Source organism: Phoca vitulina, unplaced genomic scaffold (assembly GCF_004348235.1).
Source record: "Phoca vitulina isolate PV1807 unplaced genomic scaffold, GSC_HSeal_1.0 scaffold6, whole genome shotgun sequence".
NCBI classification, from domain to species: domain Eukaryota; kingdom Metazoa; phylum Chordata; class Mammalia; order Carnivora; family Phocidae; genus Phoca; species Phoca vitulina.
The window spans coordinates 29,083,780-29,111,329 of NW_022589709.1; the positions used below are offsets into that span (position 1 = coordinate 29,083,780).

The window sequence follows — 27,550 nt, forward strand, 5'->3', positions numbered from 1 at the left end:
TTCCGTTTCCGGCAGCACCAGATAAGTCGCGAGAAGCTTAGACCTTGTCGTTTGCGTTTAGGACCACTTTCGGTGAGTGGTCGTTCCGGTATGCTTTGTTATATCTAGTGATTTTTAAAGTAAGGCATCACCTGACAGTAATTTCAAAACTATTGCATCGACTAGTTTAAGGACGGTTTTAATTGACTGTGGAGATTGCGCAGGCGCTCTTGGGGCGAGAGGGCCTTGCTTGGGCGTTGCGGTGTCCCGCGCCAGCTGAGTCGAAAAGGGGCGAGTTCTGTAGTCGGGCGTGGGGAGGTGCTTAGTCTGTGTAACCGAGTTTTACTTGAGATCGTTTTCCTGATCATGCTGTTTAGCTGGACCTTGCCCTTAAGAGTTGATTAACGAGCCATTAAAACTCCCTGGAAATGCTCTCTGATCGTTAAAGTAGCGTCCGAGACCGCGAGCAGGTTCAAAAGTTGACCGCCGCAGTTGGCCGACGTTAAAGAATTCTCCCACTTACTTTACCATAGTTGTCATTTAATCTAGAATATTACCCTTTTGCCCCAAATTAAAACCGCCTGTGGCGGGGAGAATCGCGAGTTCAAGGGAGAACCTTGTCCGGTAGTTTTAAAGGAAAAGAACACTACCTCAGTGTGGTTTTTCCTTAAATGAGCGTTTCTGAGCCAAAGTAGAGAAATCATTTTCAAAATGGAAATTCATGTATCATATGTGGCTTTATATGTATGCGTATGGAGATGAAGGCATTTTTGTTAAGCGAATTTGTAGGTTGAAGTGAAGCCGATTAGAAGTGTTCTGGTGTAATTAGATTTCCCGGTTTTAGACATTACATAAAATTGTGCTCTTCTTTTTTTCAGAGATTAAAGTAGACTAATTCAGAAGTAAAAATTCTGATCACAAATTAATATGTCTATTGAAATATTGCAAAATTTAAGTTTTTAAGCAGGAACACATGCATATTACAACTTTTTGGAGAGTTGTTGGCCTTGATGGGTTTTGTCCAATTCTCCTTTTATTTAAAGTGATACTTAACTGCCTTACTTTTTGCATACACAAGATAAAATTAAATGAATTAAGTAATAAATATTTACACAATACTTATTGATTTTATTTGACGTTGTATTAGGGACCTAGTGTTAAAGTTCAACTAAATTTGAACCTGACAGTTCCTCTTGCAAAATTAGAAGTTGTAATCAGCCACCTTCACCTCGTCTTCTCATCCCTACATATTTTAATACACAAGTACTTATTTTAACACAAATTCTTAAAAATAAGAACTATTTAAAGAAGGCTTAATCTTCATTTTGGTAACATAAGTCACTTAATTCTCCCTTGTAAATAATACTTTTGTTTAATATTTGGTTATAGGAAGATATTTTATTTATGTTTGTTCTAATATTACAGCTTAAAGCTTTTTTCTCATACTACTCAGATGGTTTTTAGGGATCAAATGGTGAGTGTATTTTGAAAAAAAAAAAACTACTGGTTCTTTAAATTATTCCCGTATATAAATGCCAAATATTAGCAGCCAATTTTTGATTTGGAGGATGATTTTCCTTTTTGTGAACTGATTTTTCTTATGTATTTAAGCTTCTGAACCACATTAGACTATAAACTCATTATAAAGTATACAACTCTTGAGTCTTCTGGGTTTCCTGGTTAGCAGTAAAACATAAACATTACCATAAAACATTAATCACCATTAGTGAAAATGAGATTTTAAAATCTTTTTCCTTGTAGATAAAGGTTTTGAGAAAGGAAAGTGTTTTCTATTACTTTGAACAGCTTGATATGAATGATAACAATAACTAAATATTTTAACAGTAATTATATATTGAATTACCATTTGCAAAAGACTTTTCAAATCCTTAATCTCATTGATCCTGATATTTATGGAAAAGGAGGGATAAGTATTATTTTCTTTTTTCAAATGTGGATACTGAAGCTTAAGTAACTCATACACCAGAAATTTTGACTCCTAAAAGCCATGACTTCTTAGACACACCCTACTTATAGTGCCATATATATATATATATATATATATGTATATATATATAAGTGAAGTAATGTTTTCCTAAGTGAAATAGCAATTACGTTTGAAACATGCTCTTTTTTTTAATTCACTGCTATCTTTCCTATGAAAAAAGGCAAATAATTCTTTGCTCATTCACAAATATGTGAATGTCCACTGTGTCCCAAATTATGTGAAATGATGTAAACATTAAAAATTAATAACTTTGTCACTTCTCATACGTAAGCTGAATTATTAATTACAAAATCATTTTATAACTTAACTAGCAGAGGCCTCAACCAAGTATTATGAAGTCTGAGGTTGACAATAATGAAGTTATTAGTGTAGCAGGGGGAAAAGCCAACAAAATTTGAAGCAGCAGAAAACAAGGCTCGGATGTCAGTGCCTCCACTCACTGTGTTGCTTTGAGCAAATTGGGTAATCTCTCTGAAACTCTATTTTCTTATAAAGTGGATATACAGCTAGTGCATACTTCATAGGATGTTGTGAGGATCATCACAGTAAAGCATTGTATAAATGTTTGCAATTCTTAAAAATTGCCTTTGCAGTTAATTAAAAAATTCTCCTTTAATTAAAAGAAATTGTTCCCTGTCCCTGTAGTTTTGGCTTTTTCAGATGTCATTTAAATAATAGCCTATAGTGTGTAGCCTTTTGTGTCTGACTTTTTTCATTTAGCATAAAAAGTTCTTTAAAGTTCTGAAAACAAGTTTTTTATTATATTTGTGTACTGCAGACATTTTCTTCCAGCTGTGATTGTTCTTTTCACTTTCTTAAAATTGCCTTTAGGGCGCCTGGGTGGCTCAGTTGGTTAAGCAACTGCCTTCGGCTCAGGTCATGATCCTGGAGTCCTGGGATCGAGTCCCGCATCGGGCTCCCTGCTCGGCAGGGAGTCTGCTTCTCCCTCTGACCCTCCTCCCTCTCATGCTCTCTGTCTCTCATTCTCTCTCTCTCAAATAAATAAAAAAAATAAAATAAAATAAAATAAAATTGCCTTTAAAAGAACAAAAGTTTTTGGGGGTGCCTGGGTGGTGCAGTTGATTAAGCATCTGACTCTTGATTTCAGCTCAGGTCATGATCTCGGAGTCATGAGATCAAGCCCCAGCAATGGGCTTCATGCTGAGGGGGTTTCTGCTTGAGAGTCTTTCCCTCTGCCCCTCCCCACCCCCCGCTCCTGCTCTCCCTCTCTGTCTCAAATAAATAAATAAATCTTTTAAAAAAATGAAAGAACAAAAGATTTTTGATTTTTTTTTTTTATTTAACTTTGTATTCCCATAACCTAGTGCATATAAGGATTTAAGGACTTGGTAAATGAATGAACAAATAAAAAGTTATATGGATGAAAGGCCTAACTGTAGTAGAGAGTAAAACATAGGAAGTTCTACAACGGTACAGAGAAAGTCAGGAGAGGTTGAGATCACTTCAGATTCAGATATCATGGAAGGCTTGCTTCAGTGAGGCGCTAGAGATTTATTTTGAAAACTGGTTAAGACTTAATCAGATAGGGGCGTCTGGGTGGCTCAGTTGCTTAAGCGTCTGCCTTCTACTCAGGTCATGATAGCTGAGTCCTGGGATTGAGCCCCGAGTTGGGCTTCCTGCTCAGCAGGGAGTCTGCTTCTCTCTCTCTCATAAATAAATAAAATCTTTTTAAAAAAAGATTTGATAAGATAGAATTGGAAGGATAAACCATTCATAGGGGAAATGGTGACATAAACCAAGGTACAGAGAATGGTTGGGATGTGGGCAAAGGTATATAAAGAAGAGAGAGGAGAAACTGTAAGGCTTGTTTAGTGCCAGGTTGTAGAGGCTTGGCTAAGTAGTTCAGACTTTGTCTGTAAGCAGTGGAGATGGCCAGGAGCAGTCTAATAGTGTCTACTCTAATAATTCATTTGGAAGATAAAAATGTGCTTAGGACAGTGAATAGTTTAAATTAAGATTCAAGGTAACTGTGTCAAACAAATGATCACCCCTTTAATGTTCTCTTCTTTACTAAGACAGCTGATCCTTATATAACACACTTGTGAAATATGAAAATATGTAGAAATTTTCTGATTTTTATGTCTTCCACCATTAGAAGAGTCCACTCTACCTTAATGATGACCAAAAAAAGAAAAAACAAAAACAAAAAGCCAAAAACCTCAAAGAACTCAGTCTCCAAAATGTTGTTTATTGATTTCTTCTACTCCTTGACCTTTTGTACTATGGGCTTGCTCTGAGGAGAGTGAATTATTCTATTTTGATGTATTTTCAGTTCTTTAAAAGTTAAGGGTTTGAAAGTGGAGAGGTTAATTTCAGTGAATAGACTTTACTGAACATGAATCTTCGTTCATGTATTTTGGGTAGGACAGCCAAGAGTATCCTAATAGCACAGATTCTTGAATGTACTGAGGGCTTCATCTTATATTCAGTAATTAGAGAAAAGGTTTTCTGGTATCCCCAGTGCTATAGACTGAATGTTTGTGTGTCCCTCCCCTCACACACACACCCCCCCACAAATCTGTATGTTGAAATCATAACCACCAGTGTGATGGTATTTAGAGGTGATGCCTTTGAAAAGTGATGAGGTCATGAGGATGGAGCTGTCAAGAATGGAATTAGCGCCCTTCATTGTTGTTTTTTAAAGTAGTCTCCATTCCCATCATGGAGCCCAATGTGAGGCTTGAACTCACAGCCCTGAGATCAAGACCTTAGCTGAGATCAAGAGTCAGATACTTAACCGACTGAGCCACCCAGGCGCCCCGGAATTAGTGCCCTTTTAAAAGAGAGGTCAGAGAGCTCTCCGGCACCTTCTGTTATGTGAAGACAAAGCAAAGAGGTAATCTATGAACCAGGAAGCAAACTTTGACCAGACAGTGAATCTGCCAGCTTGTGTTTGGACTTTTTACCTCTAGAACTGTGAGAAATAAATGTTTGTTGTTAATAAGCAACCCAGTCTATGGTGTATTGTTATAGCACCCCAAATGGACTAAGACACCCTAGAGAATTGGAGGGGGCAGTTGGGGGAACTTAAAAGACAGAAGTTTTTAAGTATAAGGACAAAATAATGGACATCAGTGTGGTTTAGGGAGACATTCATGTTGTCCAATAGCCAGGTTTTTTCTACCAGTAGCAATTACCCATACCCCTATGTGTTATGGGACCTATATTTTGTCTAAGGTGTAAGAGTTTAGTGTTTTGCTCCTGGAGGCTTTTTATAGGCCTGAAACAGCCTTGTCTTTTTAAGGTCCTTCAGGTTTTGCAATCTTTACTGATCTCTGAAAGGGAGGCAATAAAGGATTTTATCTTATTTGTTAAATCACTTCTTCCTCCAGATAACCATGCTCAGCTGCAGTCTAGGATTTGATGTTTCAAGGTTTTCTTTTAGATGGTTTAGAACATTGTTGGCTCCAAAAGCCATTCACAGAAAATAATAATTTGGGGTCATATATTTTACAGAATATAGACCCTAGTGATTTAATCTAAAATGAGAAATGGCAGGGTGCCTGGCTGGCTCTGTGAGTGGGGCTTGTGACTCTTGATCTGGGTGTTGTGGGTTTCAGTCCCATGTTGGGTGTAGAGATTACTTAAAGATAAAATCTTTAAGAAATAAAATGAGAGGGGCGCCTGGGTGGCTCAGTCGTTAAGCGTCTGTCTTCGGCTCGGGTCATGATCCCAGGGTCCTGGGATCGAGCCCCGAGTCGGGCTCCCTGCTCAGCAGGAAGCCTGCTTCTCCCTCTCCCACTCCCCCTGCTTGTGTTCCCTCTCTCGCTGTGTCTCTCTCTGTCAAATAAATAAATAAAATCTTAAAAAAGAAATGAGAAAGGACAGTTCTTTCTCTCCCTTGGACTTGGAAGAGCTTGAGTCAGTGTACCCTGGAGTTGAAAATAGGATAAACGATTTTTGCTTGTTGGTTTGTTTTAAGAGTTGAGGAGGTTTAATACAGAGCTAGAGTGACAGGCAGGCAATGGTTAGGTAGTGTACAGTCTGTATTCCCTACTTGGTACCACACAAGTTTTCCTAAAATGAAAATTGATGAAGTGTGGAAGTTTGCCATAGAATCATTTGGCAGGGGAAAAGCCATAATGAAGATGACATTAAAGTAAAGCCATCAAGAGGTCTTCTGTGACAGATTGGGTGGGTGGTGGGGGTCAGGGGGAATGGTGTACTTCACCAAAGACAGTTTGAAAAGAACTAAGAGGTAGAGCATCATGGAACTTGAAAACAGGGCCACAGGACAAGGACTGAGTATATACATAGTAAAATCTCCCGATGCCTTTACTATTTCCAGTTGGGGGTTATTATGACTACAAAAAATCTGTGAACATTTTTGTACACATCTTTTGATAGTCATGTATTCATTTCACTGAGGTATAAACTTGAAAGTAGATTTGTCAAGTCCTTAGGGTAGACAAGTGTTTAGTTAGAAGAAACTCAATTTTCCAAGGTAGCTGTAGCCTTTTGCACTCCCACCATGTGTGTTTCATTTGTTACCCGTCCTTACAGCTGGCGTTGTCTGTGTTTTTAATTTTACCCTTTTTGATAGGGTGCAGTTACGAAACTTATGACTTTTTAATTTGCTTTTTGGAGTAATGATGTTGATTTTCACTTACTTATTAACCATTTGGGTATTTTTTTTTTTTTTTTTTGAAGTGCCATGTAAGATTTTACTCCCATTTTTTAAGTTGGGTTTTTATCATTTTCTTTTTGATTTGTAGTTGTTTATATATGCTGCGTATGAGTCCTTTGTTAGATATATATATATATTAAAGATATCTTCTGCCAGTCTGTGATTACCTTTTCCTTTCCTTAAAGAGGTCTCTTGAATAGGTTGTGATTTTGATGAAGTACAATTTGTTATAATTTTTCTTCTTCTAAGAATAGTGTTTTTTGTGTCCTGTTTAAGAGATCTTTATATATCCCATAAAATAGCTTACACTGTGCTGACCCAAGAGATATTATAAATGTACTGATATCCTCACTGGAAATTATAAAAAGATCAGAAAGATGGTTATTGAATGTGGAAAGTGCTGTATCATAGGGGAAGAGACTTAATAGGCTATTTAAGCCATAGGTTCCTAGGCACAGTCTATTCTTTTTTATTCTAACATTCCCTCTGCAGTAATACTCTCTTGTAGCCTCATCCCTAGATCTTCTAGTGATCAGTAAACATCAATATTGTTTTTAGAAATTAAAAATTTTAAGCATTTGGGTCAGAGTCCTGGTAGGAAACAGAAGATAGGGGATAGGGACACCTGGGTGGCTCTGTCAGTTAAGCATCTGCCTTCGGCTCAGGTCATGATCCCAGGGTTCCGGGATCGTGAGTTGGGCTCCCTGCCCAGTGGGGAGACTGATTCTCCCTCTCCACCCCCACCCCCCTGCTCATGCTCTCTCTCGCTCTCTCTCATAAATAAAATCTTAAAAAAAGAAAAAAAAAAAAAGGAAACAGAAGATACATTCCCTGGAAATTTGAAGAAAATTAAGTTCCTATTTAAAGACCAAAGAACGGGGTCAAAGAAATCAACGTGGTCCCTGGAGATTAGTAACAGTAGGGAATAATGATGGAATAGTGCCCTTGAATTAGCAAAAAGAAGAAATGATGTTATAAACTTCCAGTGAGAAACTAGAGACATGGAAGATGGGCTACTCAAGAGGAGCTGTAGTTGTAGAGGGTTGCAGCCTCAATTAAGGAAGGACCTGGGAAATAAATATCCTGACCTCTTCTGCATTCTGATTTGCTTCCTGGTACCTCCCACTGGACAAGCCTAATCAGAAAACTATAAATGTAGTTTTCAAGGGTCAGTCTCCTAGGGCACAGTAGCAGGGAAAGAAAGGCCAAAAATTGATCTGTATGGGTGGGGGTGGTGGCAAACAGAATAATCTGCACAGAATAGTTTCTTTCACCTAAAAATATGAATGAAAGGGGCTTTTTTTCTTTTTAACTTAATGGTTTCCCATATAATTTATGGTCTAAAATAGACAAATTTTATTTTGTTTTGTTTTCGCCAATGCGGCCAGAGTTTTCTTTATAATATAGAGAAAATATGTACAGGACCAAAAATCATTTCTATTCAAGAAAAAGCAACTTAGAAGAGTATATGAGATCTAGTATAGCTAAATATCATCTCTGTCATTTATCGTTTAAACATTTCTAAAATAGATCTTTTTCATAAATTACTTGGACTTTTTTTTTTTTTTTTTGCATTTTGCAATGACCATGAATGTATTTGGAAGGAAAAAAAACTATTTCTCCCCTTTATAACCTACCATGTATTTAAATGTCACATAACAGAACCATTCTATGTAAGTAACATTTCAACTGATGGTAGTGAGAGACTTTAAGCAAAACTTTTTAAAGTGTAATTATTTATTTTGTTTTTTCCCAGTATGTGGAAAATTTTCAGCATTTCTTTTCACATGGAAAGAGACAAGATAATGTGTCATGATATATCTCAAAAATAGCTTTTGAATATTTTAGTTCATATACATCACACAGTTCCTTTTCTGTACTATATTTATCTCCATCACAGATAATATTCTGGGAATGTTCAATTGATATGTAAGCAGAAATATGACAGAAGCCTGAACTGAAATAGCAACTGAATGAGCTTATCATTTAAATTATATCTTTAAATATCTTTTACCTAGTTTCATGATGGTCCGTAGTGGAAAAAATGGTGACCTTCATCTTAAACAGATTGCATATTATAAACGAACTGGTGAATATCATCCAACTACACTACCAAGTGAAAGAAGTGGCATAAGAAGAGCAGCAAAAAAATTTATCTTCAAAGGTAACACTGGGGCGCCTGGGTGGCGCAGTTGGTTAAGCATCCGACTCTTGATTTTGGCTCAGGTCATGATCTCAGGGTCCTGAGATGGAGCCGGGTGTCGGGCTCTGGGCTGGGTGTAGAGCCTGTTTAAGATTCTCTCTCCCTCTCCCACTAACCTCCCCCCCTCTCCCCACCCCCCCTCTCTCTCTCTCTAAAAAAAAAAAAAAGAAAGAAAGAAAAGAAACAAAGTTAACCTTTATGCCCCAAGTGTAGAGTTAATATAGATGCTTTTCCATGTGTTCTTTGTGGAATACTGAGAATTTTCTGCGGTAACTTGTTGTTGCTTAACAATTACTGGTGTAATTGATGATGCCACTCAGTCAAAAGCAAAATAAAAATCACAGTGAAGCTAACTGAATGCCAGTAAGCATGAAAAGGGCATTTTAAATCATAGACAGAAAATGATACCATGAAAAAAAAAAAAAACACTCACCTAAATTAACCTCTCATGCTCTTTTCCTCAGGTAGTTCCTACTTTAATGGCATTTTCTAGCACTTATGTCACTATCGATGAAGAGCTTATTTGATGCTGATACGAAAATGTTGATGTTAACTTTTTACCATATTTATTTCTGTGGTCTCCCCGCCATCAGATATTTTCAGGATCACATTCATTTTTGGATACCTAATCTCCCTGAATGGATTAAATATTTGAAAGGCAATAGAAAATTTATGTTGAAAGATTATGGTAATTTTTCCTTCTTTCTCCTCTTCCTTAAAAGGGAAGAGAAGTTTGTGATGAAATAAGCCAGAAGTTAGATCACCAGACAACTAAATGAATGTTGGTGCTATTAATTAATGGGAGTTTTGCCTCTGGGTATAAAATCATGCTTCCTGAAAAGCATTCAAGAAACCTTTAAAATAATATATAAATACCTCCTCATATCTCTCTGTGTATACCCCTTCCTATAACTCCTTTATACTTCATAAGTACACCTATTACCTCTTAGTAAAGTTATGATTCATTCATTCATTTATTTATTTAAACATTTATGCAACAAATGTTTTCCAAGTTCCTACTGTGTGTCAGTCACATTTTAGGCCTAATACTCTGATGAATAAGGTACATAAGGTTCCTGCCCTTAAGTTGCTTACCTTCTAATTCAAGGAAGGAATGTTTCACTCAGCATATACTTAATTAAACACATTCATAACTTAGTGCTATATTTTAGAGTTTGAATAGCTACCTCATCCACTGGAAAGATGGTGCTTCTTTCCCTACCTCAGTTGCTTTCCAGCTGTGGATTCTTCTCAGGTGCCCTCCAAAGGAAAACAGAGAACTGTCTTAAGGATTAAGGTTCTCTTACTTTCCTGCTTTACAAATCTCACCTCCTGTTCAAATCTAGAAAAACTTAACAGTGTGGTTGCTTACAAAAATGTAAGTTATGGTGAAACACTATTTTGGAAAATTCTGTTCCAGAAGTTGCTTATCTGTACATAATTCATCTGTAATTCATGCCATTTTTAGGAGATGCCTGCAAGTATTTTTCCAGTTTGAGTACTCCCATAGAAAGATAATTTCATACTCCTGTAGTTATCACATGTTTTGGTGAACAAACTAGCTCCACTGATATAGATAGCTACAAAATTATAGCAACTAGTGATCCTCCTACATATCAAGTAATCATAACAGCTGAGGACCTTTCAGGTTGTATGGATGCGTTACAAATAAATATTCTATCTTAGAGGGAAAAAGATTTTTAAAAACCATAATGGTTTGATGATAAGGCTTTGATTAGATTATCTTAAAATTATACTGATCTCTAAAAATTGCAGTCATGTCTTTTTGTTATTATTTATTCCAGAAAAAAAGCTGTTTTATGTTGGAAAAGACAGAAAACAAAATCGTTTGGTAATTGTTTCAGAAGAAGAAAAAAAGAAAGTCTTAAGAGAATGCCATGAAAATGACACTGGAGCTCATCATGGCATATCCAGGACCCTTACTCTAGTGGAATCCAATTATTACTGGACTTCTGTGACCAATGATGTCAAACAGTGGGTATGGCTTATATATTAAGAATATTTTAAATAATACCTTTGTAGTAGATATCCAAAATTCATTATTGCTCCAGCTTTACTCTGGGTATTACCTCTTGTTAAGTACTTTTTGTATGGGTGGTGTTTGTACAAAAACATTTAAAAGGAGTTTTACTTCCCATCAGAATTCTCCTTTGGGGCGCCTGGGTCGCTCAGTCGGTTAAGCGCCTGACTCTTGATTTCAGCTTAGGTCATGATCCCAGCCCACTTGGGGCTCCGCACTGGGCATGAAGCCTGCTTAAGATTCTCTCTCTCCCTCTTCCCCTCCCCCCTCCTTCTCTAAGAAAAGAAAAAAAAGAAATCAGTTTTTCAGAATTCTTCTTTAAAATCACTAAAGTATAATTTGAACTAAAACATTATTTAAATATTTGAAAAATACCATATTTAGATAGGTTATTTATAAACAGATTTTCATCATTGAACTCTTAGGTATCACAGAATTCAAATGGGGCTGAAATTCCTTTGACTAAATGATTACCTCTTTGATGGCAGTCATATAATCTTTTCTTGAGAGGAGAATCTGTTCATAGGTCAGGTCCAGTGTGTGCTCTCTTCTTTTGTGCATATCTCATCTTGATGTAAAAAATGTCAAATATGGCAGAGACCCAAAACCAACTAAAGGCAAAATCAAGTTGTAAAAATGATGAAATTAGGCTGAGTTTTGTAACTTTATAACTTATTTCAACCTTCAGCTTCTTATAGGATATTCATCTAGGAATTCAGGTATTCTTACTGGTAGATCATCTGATCCCTACTCTTTCTAGTGTACTCTATATGACTTGGTATCTATGTGAGAATCCTTTTAATAATTATAATAGTTTATCAAAAGATTGTCATTTCAGGTATAAAGAATTAAACCAACGTTTAAATATCATTTGTAAGTTATCAGTTTGTAGTCTGTGCATGTATTGCAATACCTCAATATTTGTATTTGCCTTTAGAACCTGCCACACATTCCTTTGATCTTTGTCAAATCTTTATCATTTGAGAATGGATATGATTTTTAGAAATAGAGGTTATTTATGATGAAAGCTAATAGATAAATTGGACAATAAAACTTTGGATTAAAAGTAACTAATGCAAAGAGAGTTTATAAAATTTTGTTCACAAGTTGGTTTGAAAGTGGTTTCCAAAGTGGAATTCTAGAAATATGTTGAGCATTGGCACCATCCATATGTTAATCAGTTCTTATCCCACTCACATTAAAAGCTCCATGGCAGCATGGGCTTTATTTTTGTTCTATTTTCCTGGGCCTTGAGGAATTTCTGGCATCTGTAAGTATTTTTTTAATAAAATTATGTTTTAATAAATACTATTGAAATAGATCAGTGAATGAATTTATTAGAATGATAACTGATGAATCACAGACCTGTACCTCTGAAACAAATAATACATTATATGTTAAAAAAAAAAAAAAAAGATAGTAGGAAGGGAAAAATGAAGGGGGGGAATAGGAGGGGGAGACAAACCATGAGAGACTATGGACTCTGAGAAACAAACTGAGGGTTCTAGAGGGGAGGGGGGTGGGGGATGGGTTAGCCCAGTGATGGGTGTTAAGGAGGGCACGTATTGAATGGAGCACTGGGTGTTATTTGCAAACAATGAATCATGGAACACTACATCAGAAACTAATGATGTAATGTATGGTGACTAACATAACATAATAAAATAAAATTTAAAAAAAAAGGAATGATAACTTTAAAAGAAAAAATCTTTTACTTATAGAAATTATTGTGTATTCAGATACTGACTTAAAAATATAACAAATTTGATGTAAGAAATTGGTTTTAAGATTTATTTACATAATATTTGTTGACTGTAAACTAGAATTATGTTCTATGTGAATAAGACCCCTTAAAGTAGTCAGTGGATTGTAATAGCAAGTCATATTTGCTTGTTTTTCTGAACAGAAGGTTTTATTCTATTCTGAGAATAGTCTAAAAGTTTCTCCTTCGAAACACAAAGTAACTATTAACAATTTTAATAAAAACTTCATATTTATAAGACTGCTTTTATTATGTTGAATATATTAACATCTATATATCTTTTTTCTTACTGTGTGCCTGTTTTATAGGTATATGCTTGTCAGCATTGCCAAGTGGCAAAAAATACAGTTATTCTAGCACCTAAACAGCACCTTCTCAAGGTGGAGAATCCATGGAGTATAGTTACTGTTGATCTGATGGGCCCATTTCATGCAAGCAACAGAAGTCATGTTTATACCATAATCATGACAGATTTGTTCACAAAATGGGTTGTGATTTTGCCTCTCTGTGATGTTTCAGCATCAGAAATTTCTAAAGCTATTATCAATATATTTTTCTTATATGGACCGCCTCAGAAAATAATAATGGACCAAAGAGAAGAGTTCATTCATGAGGTAAGACAAATAATTAGTTAGGTCTAAGAGCATATTTTACTTACCTTCAATGCCTGGCACACCTGTGCATTATAGGGTTCTTAGTAAGTTTATATAAATTGCTACAGGTATAGAAGTTTAATATTGTATAGCACAAAGGTAGCTGGACTGGAAACTAAGAGACCAGGATTTTTGTGTTAATTGTGCACCTAAGTAATTGTAAATCTGTCTTCAGGTTTCCTAAAACTAAAATGAGGAAGTTGGACCAAATAATCCTTGTTTACTTCTAGCTTAAAAATTCTGTGATTGGGGGCCCCTGGCTGGTTCAGTGGGTAGAGCATGTGACTCTTGATCTCGGGGTTGTAAGTTCAAGCCCCACGTTGGGTGTAGAGATTACTTAAAAATAAAATCTTAAAAAAAAAATTCTATGATTGACATATAGAGGGAGAATTGACTAAATGGAGAAATATATCATGTTTATGAGTGAGAATATTCAATATTGAAAGGTATTGATTTTTTCCCAAATCAAAATTAATTTATGTAATTAATTTCTAATCAGCATTAATAAGGAGGGAGCTTATTTCTTGCCCTCATCTTTTTCCAGATTAAAGTTAACTTGAAAGAATATGCAAGCAAGAATATATATGAAAGTTCTAAAAAAGGAATAGTGACTATGACACTTAAGGCATATTTTTAAATTTTCATAATTAAACAGTACTGGTATAAGAAAAAAATCAGACACAGCCAGACATGTTTAATTCTGTTAACAAGGAGTTATAGCAAACACATGTAAAATGTTATCTACCAGGGAAGCTCATTAGAGACACAGTGCCTAGGATTTTTTTTTTTTAAGGTTAATCTTTTATTATTATTATTATTTGAGAGAGAGAGAGAGGGAGAGTGCAGAGGGAAAGTGAGAGGGAGAAGCACACTCCTCACTGAGCAGATCGCCCAATGTGGGGCTCGATCCTAGGACCCCAAGATTACGACCTGAGCCGAAGGCAGATGCTTAACCGACAGCCACTTAGGCGCCCCTCAGTGCCTAGGATTTTTACTGGGAGCCGGTCACAAAGGCACCCTCTGCCTGGCTTGTACCAGAATCCTAGATTCCTAAAGGAAAAAAGGTGTTCAGCATAAACTACCTTGTTTGTATAGTTTAAGCACTGTGAGCCATCTGTATCAGGGAATGATGGAAACCCTCCCAAAATCCCCAAGTTCCTAGCTCCTGAGTGGTTCAGTTGATTAAGTGTTTGACTCTTGATTTCACTCAGGTCATGATCTCAGGGTCCTGGGTTTGAGCCCCATGTTGGCTCTGTGCTCAGCACGGAGTCTGCTTGTCCCTCTCCCTCTCTGTTCCTCCCTCCGGCTCCCATGCATTCGCACATACGGCACGCTCCCCCCCCGCCAAATAAGTAAATCTGTAAAAAATAAATAACAAACGTGGAAAAGTGTTCAAATTAAATAGGAATGAGTACTGCAAATTAAGACCATTTTAACTTATCTGAAAGAAATAGTAATAATACTTAATTTTTTTTCTGGGGAATTGACTGAACATTCCAGATACTACATTATAGGGTGGTGGAATTTCTCTCATCTAGGATTGCTGAGGCACGTAGTCAAGAATAGTTGCCTTGAAGAGACACCCTGACCCATAGCCAAGTTCATAGGAGCAAGCAGTAAAGTTGTTGCATTAAAGCTGAGACTTGAATGTGTTTTGTAACTATCACATAATCTTGCCTGCTATTACTGACACAGCAATGGTCAAAATGAGGTGTATGAAACAATCCAGTTTATGGGATAACAATGTTAGAACTTCTGCTTATATTTCTTTTTTATCTAATAAATAAGAAAGAAAGGAAGTTTTGCTAATAATGTGTAGAGATGATTAATAGCATCCCGGATCGACAAGGCAGATGATTGTACATCACACATGGTATATGAAGGTATCTTGAGAAAAGAGTAAGAATCCACAACATAAAAGAGGTTTATAGTAGTTCCCTTGCTCATTCTTGGTTTTCAGTAGTAATTGCGTTTCTGAATATCATCTAGTTTTGACCAAACTACTCCTCATGGAATAGTCATGTGGCTTAAGTTTCTTACAGTGAGAACAAGGTAATACTAATAATGCAATTACCTATCAACCACAAGAAAATGATAGAGCTGACACTTCTACTTAACTTCTGGTACTAGTTCTTTTATAGAAACTTTAATGAGATGAAAACAAGTATGAACTAATTAGATCTGATAGGAAATTGGTCACCAAAATTCAAAATATCAAGAAACTGATTTGAAATACTGATTTGCTTCCACCATATCTAATGAAAAGCCTCACCCTAAGTACATAAAGTGCTTAGAGATAAAAATAATGACAGTTTGAAGCTATTATGAATCACCAGTTTTTCCAGTTATGTTTAAAGTCATGTGATAATCCAGGACTTTGGAAATTTTACCAAAGGTAACAGTAAATGTTTATAAGCCTCTTTTGTGAAGTTTAATAGCAAAAAAACTAAAAATCACAGATGATTGAGAAAATTTGTTCTTTTTGCTGTCATGTAAATGGCTTAAATATTAGCATAATGGTGACAAAATGATATGTTTTATTTTGTCAGCAAAAACGTACCAAACACTGCTGAAGTGTTGAAATAAGATTAGAATATTACAATGTGGATGCATACAGTTTGTGTATTACAAACACAGTTGGATGAAAATATAGATGTTTCAATAAAGTCACAGACTTTTTGTAAAACTCTAAAGGAAAGAAAATAAATGTTTCCAAAGGAAAATCTGCTTCTTTGATTTTAAAAATAGGTCTTATGGAAAACCAAAATTGTAACAACTAATAGAATGTCTGGTTTGATAGGAGAAAAAAAGGCTCTGGGGTTAGGATATCAGGCTGGCATCCCACAAATGAATTCACTGAATCATTCCTAGGCAACAACCTCTTGAAACAAAGAAGTTGTTTGACCCTTTTCCAGAGCTCAGTCATTTAAAAGCATTGATTAAGACCTCAGATTGAGGCTGACTCAAATGATACCAATTATCTGAGATTTCTCTCTCTTTTTTTTTTTTTAAAGATTTTATTTTTAAGTAATCTCTATATCCAATGTGGGGCTTGAACTTACAACCTGAAGATCAAGAGTCACATGCTCTACCCACTGAGCCAGCCAGGTGCCCCTCTAGGATTTCTTTTTTTCCCTTTTTTTTTTTTTTTTTTTTAAAGATATCTCTTTAACTACTTTTGAGTTAAAAGATTAAAAGAAGGGGTGCCTCGGTGGCGCAGTTAAGCATCCTGCTCTTGGTTTCAGCTCAGGTCCTGATCTCATGGTCATGGGACACGTCAGGCTCTGCGCTCAGCACTGAGTCTGCTTGGGATTCTCTCCCTCTTCCTCTGCTCCCTTCCCCTCCCCAACTCGTGCTCTCTCTCTCAAATAAATAAATAAATCTTTTTTTTTTTAAGTTTCAAAGGTGGCAGCCTAAATTAGTACATATATCAGCTAGGAACTGTATTAGCTGCAAGTAAGAGAACTCCTCTCGTGCCCAATATATAAACTCCAAAAGGTAAAAGAAGGCCAGGCTGTCCAAGGTTGGAAGAGTAACCTGAATGTCTTTGGGAACCCATGCTTCTAGTTTTCTCTTCCACCATCTTTGAGATGTGACTCTCAGTCTTAGGTTCACAATATGGCTGCCAGAGCCCATGCCACAAAAATCTATATTTCAGACAGAAAGAATGGGGAGGACAATAGATAAAAATACCTAGTAGCAGCTGAGTCTACCCAACAACTTTTAAAAGCCCAATAACTTCCACTTACATCTTTTTGACCAAAACTATATCACATGACTACTCCTTTCTTACAAGGAAGCTTGGGAAATGTGGTTTTGGTTTTGGTAGGTTTTTTATTAGCTTTACCTTTTTAGTTACTGTGATACTACTTGTCTTCTTACAATTAGGCAATAAGAATACAATCTTTTAAAAGACAAGTTTATTAACCAAAAGTTTACCCAGTTAAAAATAATAATAAAAAATAATCTGAGGCATAAGGTGGGAAAAATAAGTTATTTTACATTTTACAGGCTTACTGTTTGAAGTTTTCTAAACTCATTTTGACTTTTTTTAGGCCCTGCAGATAATAAATATAACCACAACAATAATAGTAACATTATAAGTTATAAAGTGTTTAATACTTGCCAATAACTGTTTTAGGTACTTTACAAACATCTACTCATATAATTCTCAAAAGGGTTCTTGGTAGGATCTTCCTCATTTTACAGATAGGAAACTGAGTACACAGAAGTTTAGTTACCTGCCAAAGTCATGTAACTATTAACTGGATTATGTGACCTAGTGTTTATTTGAGAAATTGTCTGCTGAATTAAAACGTTATATGAACTCAGAGTTAGTGTTAAATTCTGTTCTTCCATTTCCTTGCTGTATAGGTATGTTTGGCAAGGCACTTAACCTCCCAAAGCTTCTTATCTTTAAAATGGGGTTAATGAGAATTCATGATTGTTGTAAGGTATAACGACAGTAATGTAAAACGTCTCGTGTATTGACCAGTAGATAGTAAGGACTCAATAAATGGTAATTGCAAAATACGGTATGTATGTTTTTATATAGAATGGGTATGGTTCAATGAAAAAGGCAAGATTCAGATTCTTTTGAAACCTTTCAGTCAAGCTCAAGTCCTGATCTCATTTAAAATACGAATTTTAAAGTCAACTTTTATATATTTTTTCAGATCAATGTTGAACTGTGTGGATTGTTTGGCACAAAGCAAATTGTAATTTCTTATACCTCTCAAACTTTTAATCCAACTGAAAGTACACCTAGCACAATCAAAGCATTTCTTTCTAAACACTGTGCTGACCACCCAAACAACTGGGATGATCACCTATCAGCCATTTCATTTGCCTTCAATGTAACTCACTTGGTATGTGTCTTTTTATAATTCTGTACTTTTGAATTATGACTGTTTCTTGGCTACATAAATAATTTATTACAGATCATTTTCCATTTTCCTTAAAATAGGAACCTCCTAAAAATACACCGTATTTTCAAATGTTTAATCGCAGTCCTTATATGCCTGAGACTTCAGATGTTCTTCATGAAGTGGATGGTGATGATACAAGTATGTTTGCCAAAATTTTAGGTGCAATTAAAGAAGCTGATAAAATAATGGAGAATAAGACAACTTCAGCAGGACAGGTGATTCTGTTTAATAGAAAACTCTATAATCTAAAAATCCATGAAGTAATTTTAAAATTTTCAGCATGCACACACACACACAGATGCACACACACATATGGTATACATATGATATACTAAAGCCAAATTTTTTTCTGTTAAATTCTGCTTTTGTTTTGATTATGCAGTGTGCTTATTAGCTCTAAAATTCTGAGAGACAGTAATGGGAAAACTTTGTTCTTTGCAATCAAGTAGAGCTGAATTCATATTCCTGATTTTGTTGCTTTCCAGTTGTTTGATTTGGGCCAATTACTTAACCTTTCTCCATTTAACTTCTTTGTAAAGTTGGGGTAATGATACTAGTTTTGAAATATTACTTTCAGGATTAAATGGGATTCATTTTTGCTTTGTATTAGTATCTCAATAAGTAACCATCTTGTTACTATCTGCATTTACCTTCAAGAAACTACAGCTCTTTCATCCCTTTGTTCTCTCTTTTATTATGCTCTTGTAGATGGAGAACAACAATCCTGATGAACTGAATAAAAGCAAAATCATTGTTAAAAAGAAACCAAAGCAATTAAATCCATTTCGTTTAAAAGTGGGTCATGAAGTTTTAAGACAAAGGAAAAATTGGTGGAAGGACGGTCGTTTCCAGTCTGAATGGGTTGGACCTTGTGTCATAGACTATATTACAGAAAGTGGATGTGCTGTTCTGAGAGACAACACTGGGACTCGACTTAAAAGACCTATCAAAATGTCCCACCTTAAGCCCTATGTAAGAGAGTCCAGTGAACAAGGTAAGCATCATTTCTTTACATTTTTACTTTCCGTGAATGAGGAGGGAAGTTAAAAATAATATAAGAATCCACCCCCAACCCAGCCAAAACCCCTTCTTTTAGTTAGGTTTTCTTTTCCCTTCTCATTTTTATAAAATGTGGTATAATTTTAGATCTCAGGTATTCTGTTTTATTAGAATGACTCTTCTGCAACTGTCAGGCTTGTAAGAGATCTTATTCTGATTTCTAGGGTACTTTTCACACATTTACCCCACAGTTCATGTAGGAGATACTAGACCTGTTTGACAGAAGGAATAATTACATCTTCTCGATTTTCACTTTCACAATATTTTGTCACTTTGTGTCTCGGTTTAACTTGAGAAAATACCAACTAAGATAAATGATACCAAAACCAAACATACTATCCAGAATTCTGTTGTGAGATAAATATACTAGGGAACTTTAAAAAAAGTGATTAATTTTTGGTGTTATGTCATAGTCAGGTCATGATAGATGCAGGGGAGGGTGTGGGGTGTGGTGTAACCAGAATGCTGTAAGGTGCTATAAGAAGAGGCAATAGCCTGAACAAGATTATACTTGCCCCCACATGTGGTTTTGAACAGTCAGAAGGATATCCTGATTTCTTTAACCCTTTCTTGCAGAGATTAAGAGATAAATGACATTTTGCTATGGCTTTCAGATTAAATCCCACTTAATGGAGACTGTTTTATTCTGTCCTATTGTAACTGATCCCTAGAGTTTCTCTGGGGTGGATAACTGAGAGGGAGTGAATTGGTACCTCAGCCAGTTAATTTTGCTTTTCCTATAAAGAAAAATAAAGCATCAATAATATTTGAATATGAGTAACAATTAGTGGAAGATGAATTTAGTACATTTTTACACCACTGAGTTATTTAACAGGCATAAGTAAATATTACAAGAGCAACAGTAACAATATTTACACTTACCTTATTTTCTTAGGATAAAAAGGCCCTTGGGGGCTGCAGTAAATAGCTCAACGTTGCTTCTGATCTGGATCAAAACTCTCAAGTTAAAAACTCTTCCTACCTTTCCTTCTGCTTGTGACAGCCTGATTGCTCTATTAGCAAACTTACCTTGGACTGTTCTAGTTCTGAAAGCTCGCAGTGCCTTCATTCTCTCTGTTGGAAGATCGGCACTTTCATTCCTTGTACTTCTTCTCAGTCCTGAGCTACCCTTTATGGTTTCTGTCTTACGTAAGTTAAGTAGAAGAGAAAAAGATTATACAGGTACATGTTGTCCTTTCTTTAGCAAGATTTTCTCCCTAACCTCAGCATTCAGGATCACTGCCTTCTAATGTGTTAGCCTTCCTTAATTAATACAAAATTTACATTTAGAATGTTGCTGTATCAGGGTTTACTTCAACATTTTGCAATTTGCTCTTCCCAAAGACTTTCTCAGAAAGGAGGCCAAACATTTTGCTACTCCTGCATATTTCAGAATCCAATTGAGTAGAACAGTTTCTAAACAGAGGAAGTCTAATTTTTCCCTCATGCTTGAATTCTCTGCACATATTTCTTCCAGTAATATAAAGGAAATTATAATATTAGTACCAGTACATGTAAGAAACTGAGGTAGATGGGTAAAATTGTTTTTTCTTGTTAACCAAAGGAAGTGTGACCTGGCCATCCTGGAATCTCGTTCTTGATTACTATTTGTTCCTTATTTTGTGTTTCTTTTCTTCGGAGAAATTCAAAATAAATGTGATTTCTGCCATCTTTTTCTTCAGTATCACATATTATCCTGTAAATCTTTGCCTCAGAAGCTGATTTTAAAGAGTCCTTGAACAAAGTGTAAAGCAAACTAAATGCCTTTGAATGTCTTAAATCCTGTTCTTTCATGGGACGTAAATTTGGAAGAGGTGTAGCCAAAGAACGATGAATTTGTCTGTCTGTGCTTGTCATTGCTACTCTTACCAGCTGTGAGATCTCGTAGCTGTTTTAAAGACTCACTGTCCAAAGCAGATAAGCTTCTGTTGCCAACCACTTACCCAGTCTTATCTAGAACATAACTTAGAGGGAGCACATTCAGTACTAGGTCTACAATATTTCTCTCTGCTATTTTAAGCAGGCCTATGTCATTTTGTGTCGTTCAATGCCAGGTACTTTTTCAAGACTAATTATTTTAGTAGGTTTTAGGACATACCATCATATCTCTTTGTAATCATAATGTTCCCCTCTGAAAAGAAAAATATTACTGACTCATTATTCTATCCAATATAGATTTTGAGTAGTTTTATTGTTTTATTTTGGATAGGAGTTGTGATAGATTTCTGTCTGCTGATTGCCCTTCACAGTTTCTGAGATGGTTTTCATTATTTTATAAGTTTTCTATTGATACCATAACAAATTATCATAAATTTAATGGTTTAAAACAGGTCTTACAGTTCTATGGCTTAGAATTCCAACATAGATAGGTCTTACTGAGCTAAAATCAGGCATTGGTAGGGCTGTGTTCCTTTCTGGAGGCCCTAAAAAAGAACCTGTTTCCTTGCCTTTTCCAACTTTTAGGGGCTGCCCACACTGCTTGGCTTGTGGTCTCCTGCCTCTGTCTTCAAAGCCAGCAATGACAGGTAGAGTCCTCCTCACATCACAAGTCACTGCAGCCTTCTCTTCTTCCCCCTTCTACAGTTAAGGACCCTTGTTGTTGGACCCACCTGGATAATGCAGGATAATCTCCCTATTTTAGGGTCAGCTGGTTATCAACCTTATTCCATCACTTCTCTAATTCTCCTTTGTCATGTAAGGTAATGCATTTCCAGGGAGTTTTAGTACATGGACATCTTTAGGGGCCCATTATTCTCCCTACCACAGTTATGGTCTACATTCATGAAACAAAACAAATCTTAGTTCTTTATTATTAAGCCCATGATTTTTACTTTATTAACAAAGAGCCTCCCTTTGGACTCTTAGTTGTATAATCTTTAAACTGAGAGTCATTCAGTTCTCTTTTGTTAGTGTTGGTTATCTATTATAGTGACAATTATGTACTATCAAATTACAGTTATTTGTTGCTTTATCATAAGAAAGGGCGGTATACTAGTGTGGCAATACATTCTAATAGTTCTAGGATTATCAGGCTATATATAGAATTAGTCTGGTCACCTGTTTTCAGAATAAGAAAATTTAGTATTCAAAAACCGTGTACTTTTCTTTATGTTTGATGAAATAAATTAATCCAAATCACTCTGACTTTTCTGAGACTTTAATTTTAACTTATTTTTCTCCTTAGAGAAATTAAAAAAATTTATTTCTTAATTTCATTTTTTTACTCCTTAAAACTACATAAGGAAAAGTAAGTCAGAACGGCTGATAACACCTTACCTTCGTTTGTAAAAACCTAAAGACTTAATTATTCAGTCTGGTCAAAACTGAAATAATGCTTTCATCAAACAAATGTTATAATGATAATTAAATTAATAGAATGAAAAAAATAAGCTTATTATGTAATATGACTGAATAGAAAAATGCTTTAATATGGTATGTTTACCTCTCTCTCGGGGGCAATATTTATCTTGTTCTTTTTCATATCCCTAATTCAGGATTATCCTACATCAGTACTGACCAATAGATATATATAAAATATAAAAATTATGTAGTAATACAATTTTAAGTTTTCTAGTAGCCATGTTAAATTACAAAGAAATATGTGAAAATAATTTTAATAATATATTTGATATAACCTAGTGTATCTGATTATTATTTAATCATATGTGTAGCGTCTCAAAAGTCTCTTTTCTGGTAATTTTTGTTAATTTGTTTTGTTGTTAAAGAGCATTTCTGTTGGCTCCAGTAGATTTAGACCATAGCAGGAGTTGAAACACATTTGACCTTTCTGAATGAATGAGAATTTGGGGGCTTTTTTCCTACACAAACAAGGCTTGAAATCTCCAGAGTAATTTTCCATTGCATATAAAGTGATTTGTGTGGAATTTGCCAGGTATAGTTCTTGTTCTCTACAGTTTTATTACAATAGGTACCTTTTTTTTAAATAGGTACATTAAAATTTATCACTCATTTAGAAGAGAAAGTATGTGTATTATATAAAGACATATACATATATATAGATATATGACACATAGAAGCTCTCCTCTTACAAACAAGTGAGGTTGATAAAGTCCATTTGTTTCAGAGTCTAGTGTAACTAAGAGGTGCTAAAGCTCAAGGTCTGTGAATGCATTTCCAGGACATCAAAGTGGCAACTTCTAAGAGCTTTATGTCTATGCATATTTCCCTATTGATACATATTTACTGGACATACTTTTCTAAAAGAGACTTGCTTTATCTGTATGGAAAATAATTTTTGAGACTGGAAACTTCCTTCATCAAAGATTTTTGTAAGGATCTTTGGAAATACCTTAAATCTATGGTCACCGATACTTTGCAGCATTGTGCAAGCCTTGAAATATGGAATTCCCATGGCTTATTTGAAAAATTTCATTAGCAATACTTTTATCATACCTAACCTTTTTTTTTTTTTTTTAAAAGATTTTATTTATTTATCTGAGAGAGAGAATGGGAGACAGAGAGCATGAGGGGGGAGGATCAGAGGGAAAAGCAGACTCCCCGCTGAGCAGAGAGCCCGATGTGGGACTCGATCCCAGGACTCCAGGATCATGAACTGAGCCAAAGGCAGTTGCTTAACCAACTGAGCCACCCAGGCTCCCCCATACCTAACCTTTTAAAGTTCTCTTACATATTAGTGTCTAGCTTTCTCCAGTATTACGAACCTAAGAGTGAAATTTGATGTTGAACCTCCTGCAACACATTCTAAAAGTGTTTCAAATGCATTGGTCATGTTTTTGCTCCTTCTTGCTGCTCTTGGGCAATAACACTTCTCATGAGTTGTATGATTTCGCTTTTATCTTTCAGAATTGTTCTCTTGTCCAGTAATTCATCCCATGCTAACATATAAAAATCAATTATCCATACTTTTGTTTTCATCATAAATATGTATATCTTACCATCTTTTTCAATCTAATTACTACTTTTGCATGAATAAGAATTGGTGGGGTAAAACTTGGAAAAACCTCTCAAAACTAAAATACCAAGTATACTTTGCCTAATGAAGAACAAAATGTACAAAACTAAATGCCCATACAAACTCAAGTCCACTTAGGCCATCTGTGGGTAGAGAGCAGCATGGCTTTGATCTTTTTAAGTTTTTAAATCAAAAGTTCTTAAGTGTGTAAACTTATGGGATTGGAATAGGTTCAGTAAGCTTTTCACATATTAGTACGAGAATGGGTAGAATAGGATCGTGTTCCAGGGTTTATTAGGAAATTTATCTGCTCTGAGAAACTTCCCTTGATTTCTGATCTAATGGGCAATTAATCTTCCTTTTGCTATTTCTTGAACTTAAAATTTGAGGGCTCTTTGAGCTATTAAAATCTTAAAGAGAATCATTAATGTTTTGGGAGAAAATCCAGAAGGAGAAGGCAGGGGTCCAGGAAGTTAATCATCTATGGTGGAAGAGTTCCTTGTTGTAATGAATTAAAATACCACGTAGGGAGGAATCCTTTTATATACATTAACCTTTTTTTATAAAGATGCTACTGCTTTGCCACCTGTTTAACATTCATATTAAGCATTTTTTTCCTGATAGTGATGATAAATTTGCTCAAAATAGAATTAAAGGAAAAAAAAATAGAATTAAAGGGAAATTCTTTGTCAGTATTTCAGTATGAATTTAGCTCCACCTTAGAAGTTCATGAGCATTTTGGTATTAAATTAGACTTAAATAAGCTAAGCATTTTAAACTGCCTACTTACATATAAGCCTGATGCTAATAACTTCATCTTCATTTTAGTGAAGATTTCATTAAATTCATTTCATTTCATTCATTCATTTCATTAATTTCATATTATAAACAACTCAATATTATTGTCCTAATTATCAACAACTTGACATTATCCTAATATGGATTCTATGAAGATTAAAGTTACAATAAGGATTTAATTTGTTAAGTATCTTTCAATATCCCATTAATTGACTCAGAAGTGCCTTGCAAAAGTATGTTAAGCCTGTCATCATCAAAAATAGAGTTTTATAACTTTGCTTTTAATCTTTACCATAATCTTCAGCTGCTTCTACCCCCTCACACATACCTGCCAAAGACAGATCAAGGGAACAGGAAAAGTTGGTTCTTTTATTTATTTATTTTTAAAGATTTTATTTATTTGACAGAGAGACAGTGAGAGAGAGAATACCAGCGGGGGGAGTGGGAGAGGGAGAAGCAGGCCTCCCACTGAGGCGGAGCAGGGAGCCTGATGCGGGGCTCGATCCCAGGACCCTGAGATCATGACCCGAGCCGAAGGCAGCCGCTTAACCAGCTGAGCCACCCAGGCGCCCCAGAGTTGGCTCTTTTAAAATCTTTGGTCTTTCCTGAATTCTATATATATGAACTGTCAAATGTATGTATCATTTTTTCATCCTTTGACATGTATATTTATTTAGTAGATAGGAGAACCCACCAGAAGTTAATCTTAGAGTTAGTTTTTATTACTTTGGATTTTGTCCTCATTTAACATTGTTTAATTTTAAAATGATGTTTAATTGTAATTCTAAAAGGTGAACTTACGATGTTTCTTCTTTCAGACAGTCTTTATCTCTTACAAGGTTCAGTAGTGGCAGATCATGACTACATTGGATTGCCTGAAATTCCAGTTGGAGCATACCAAGCAAATATTCTGGTAGAAGATGCAACTATTGGCGTAGTCGATAATGAATTACTAACATCAAGCAAAGATCGTGAACTATTAGAATTTAGAAATGCCAAAATCTCTCCATTGATAGAAGATCATAGTACTCTTGAAAAGCAGACTTTCAGTCTGTTGGACTCTTCAAACCAAGTCCTTGAGTACTTAAGTTAGTAAATACCAAAATTCATGTAAAGTGCTTGTTTAGAAAGTGTAACTCCTTGAATCTTTATCTTTTCCATTTAAAAAAAGTTGTATAGAAGTGTCTTAACACGCTCTGAATGACTAAATCCTGAAGGTTTATTTTATAACTATTAATTTATCTAAACTTGTGTCATGTTTGAACGTCAGTACATATATGTAAAGGCAAAGGAAGCATATAATATATGGAATTCACTTTTTCTTATGAAAATAGACTAGGCAAAGCATGATTGCTTCTTAGGAAGGAAACTAAATTCCAGCTCAAGAGTATCAGATCTTTCTCTGGTATTGGTACCATGTTTTTAGTTTAATTTGGGGGGGAGTATTTCTCCTCTTTAAAAAATAAGTTTGAACTGCCTAGAATGGGATTAATAAATATTTATTCAACTATAACAATGAATTAAGTGAAACTTGTTTGTGTCATTGGAACTTTTAAAAATACTATTGTAGGAAAGAATTTAGGGTTGTTTAATGGGCTCTTATAGGACATTGATAATTTCACCTTCTAGGCTCAGAATTCGTATTTGAATCTGTATATTGGTTTGAAAACATTTGTGCATTTCCATAACATGTATTAAAGTCAAAAGCACCCATTAATAAAATTTTTTTTTCTGTAGTCTTGAGTAAATACTAATAAAATAAGTACTATCAGATTTTAAACTATAAGCTCTATGATATTTATAACTTTATTCAACAAGTATTTGTTATAAAGCACTTTGATACTGTGGGAAAGTTAAAGGATGAGTTAGATGTGTGTCTTATCTTCATCAGGGGCTTACAGTCTGGTAAGGATTATAGACCATATAAGCCATGTATAACACAAGTTACAAATTACACGCTAAATTCCATTAGAGAAGTACAAATAATACACCTAGGGAGTCAAAAAAAAGGAAGTTACTTCTAAATAGAAAACTTAGATTTATGCTTAAAAGGATCATTTGAGTTTGACCTTGAAGAATGCACAGGATGTGATGAGAGGGTACAAAAGAATTAGAGGAAGAAAAATGAACAGAGACAAAAATACTGTAGTGATTCACAGAAAGCTTTTTGTTGTCTGCAGTGGCTCAGGTGTAAGGTGAAGTAGTAAGGTATGGGAAAATAGAGCTGAAAAGGGAAGTAGGAAACCTTGTGGAGGGCTTTGAATACTGCTACGGATTGAATTGTGCACCTCCAGACACCTGTGTTGAAGTCCTAAACTCTAGTACTTCAGAATGTAACTTCATTTGGAAATAAGGTTATTACAGGTGTAAACATTAGTTAAGATGAGGTCATATTGGAGTAGAATGGGGTCCTAATCTAATATGACTGGTGTCCTTATAAAAGGAAGAAATTTGGACATAGACTCAAGGACAATACCATGTGAAGGGGAAGGCAGGGATTGGGGTTATTCTTCTACAAGCCAAGGAATGCCAACGATT

At 35.3% G+C, this 27,550-nt stretch overlaps 1 protein-coding gene across 3 annotated transcripts; it reads left to right on the top strand.

The window, feature by feature from the left end:
• On the top strand, window positions 1-27,263 carry GIN1 (gypsy retrotransposon integrase 1). 3 transcript variants are annotated; one of them, XM_032403916.1, is made up of 8 exons: window positions 1-72; window positions 8,654-8,799; window positions 10,644-10,837; window positions 12,950-13,255; window positions 17,971-18,162; window positions 18,261-18,437; window positions 18,931-19,216; window positions 25,831-26,521. In XM_032403916.1, the coding sequence occupies exons 2-8, from the start codon at window positions 8,658-8,660 to the stop codon at window positions 26,103-26,105; spliced, it is 1,572 nt and encodes a 523-aa protein (XP_032259807.1). In that variant the 5' UTR covers window positions 1-72; window positions 8,654-8,657; the 3' UTR covers window positions 26,106-26,521. The 3 variants fall into 3 exon arrangements, with proteins under 3 accessions (XP_032259807.1, XP_032259808.1, XP_032259809.1); XM_032403917.1 differs by lacking the exon at window positions 25,831-26,521 and adding an exon at window positions 21,745-22,847; XM_032403918.1 differs by lacking the exons at window positions 1-72; window positions 8,654-8,799 and having other exon boundaries at window positions 10,754-10,833; window positions 25,831-27,263.
• Window positions 27,264-27,550: the final 287 nt, after the last annotated feature.

Bases quoted from the DNA above. Each gene is read 5' to 3' on its own strand.
- GIN1 (XM_032403916.1), top strand. From the start codon at position 8,658: ATGATGGTCCGTAGTGGAAAAAATGGTGACCTTCATCTTAAACAGATT. The intron at 10,838-12,949 runs GTATGGCTTATA...CCTGTTTTATAG, and splicing joins CCAATGATGTCAAACAGTGG to GTATATGCTTGTCAGCATTG. The intron at 18,163-18,260 runs GTATGTGTCTTT...TCCTTAAAATAG, and splicing joins CCTTCAATGTAACTCACTTG to GAACCTCCTAAAAATACACC.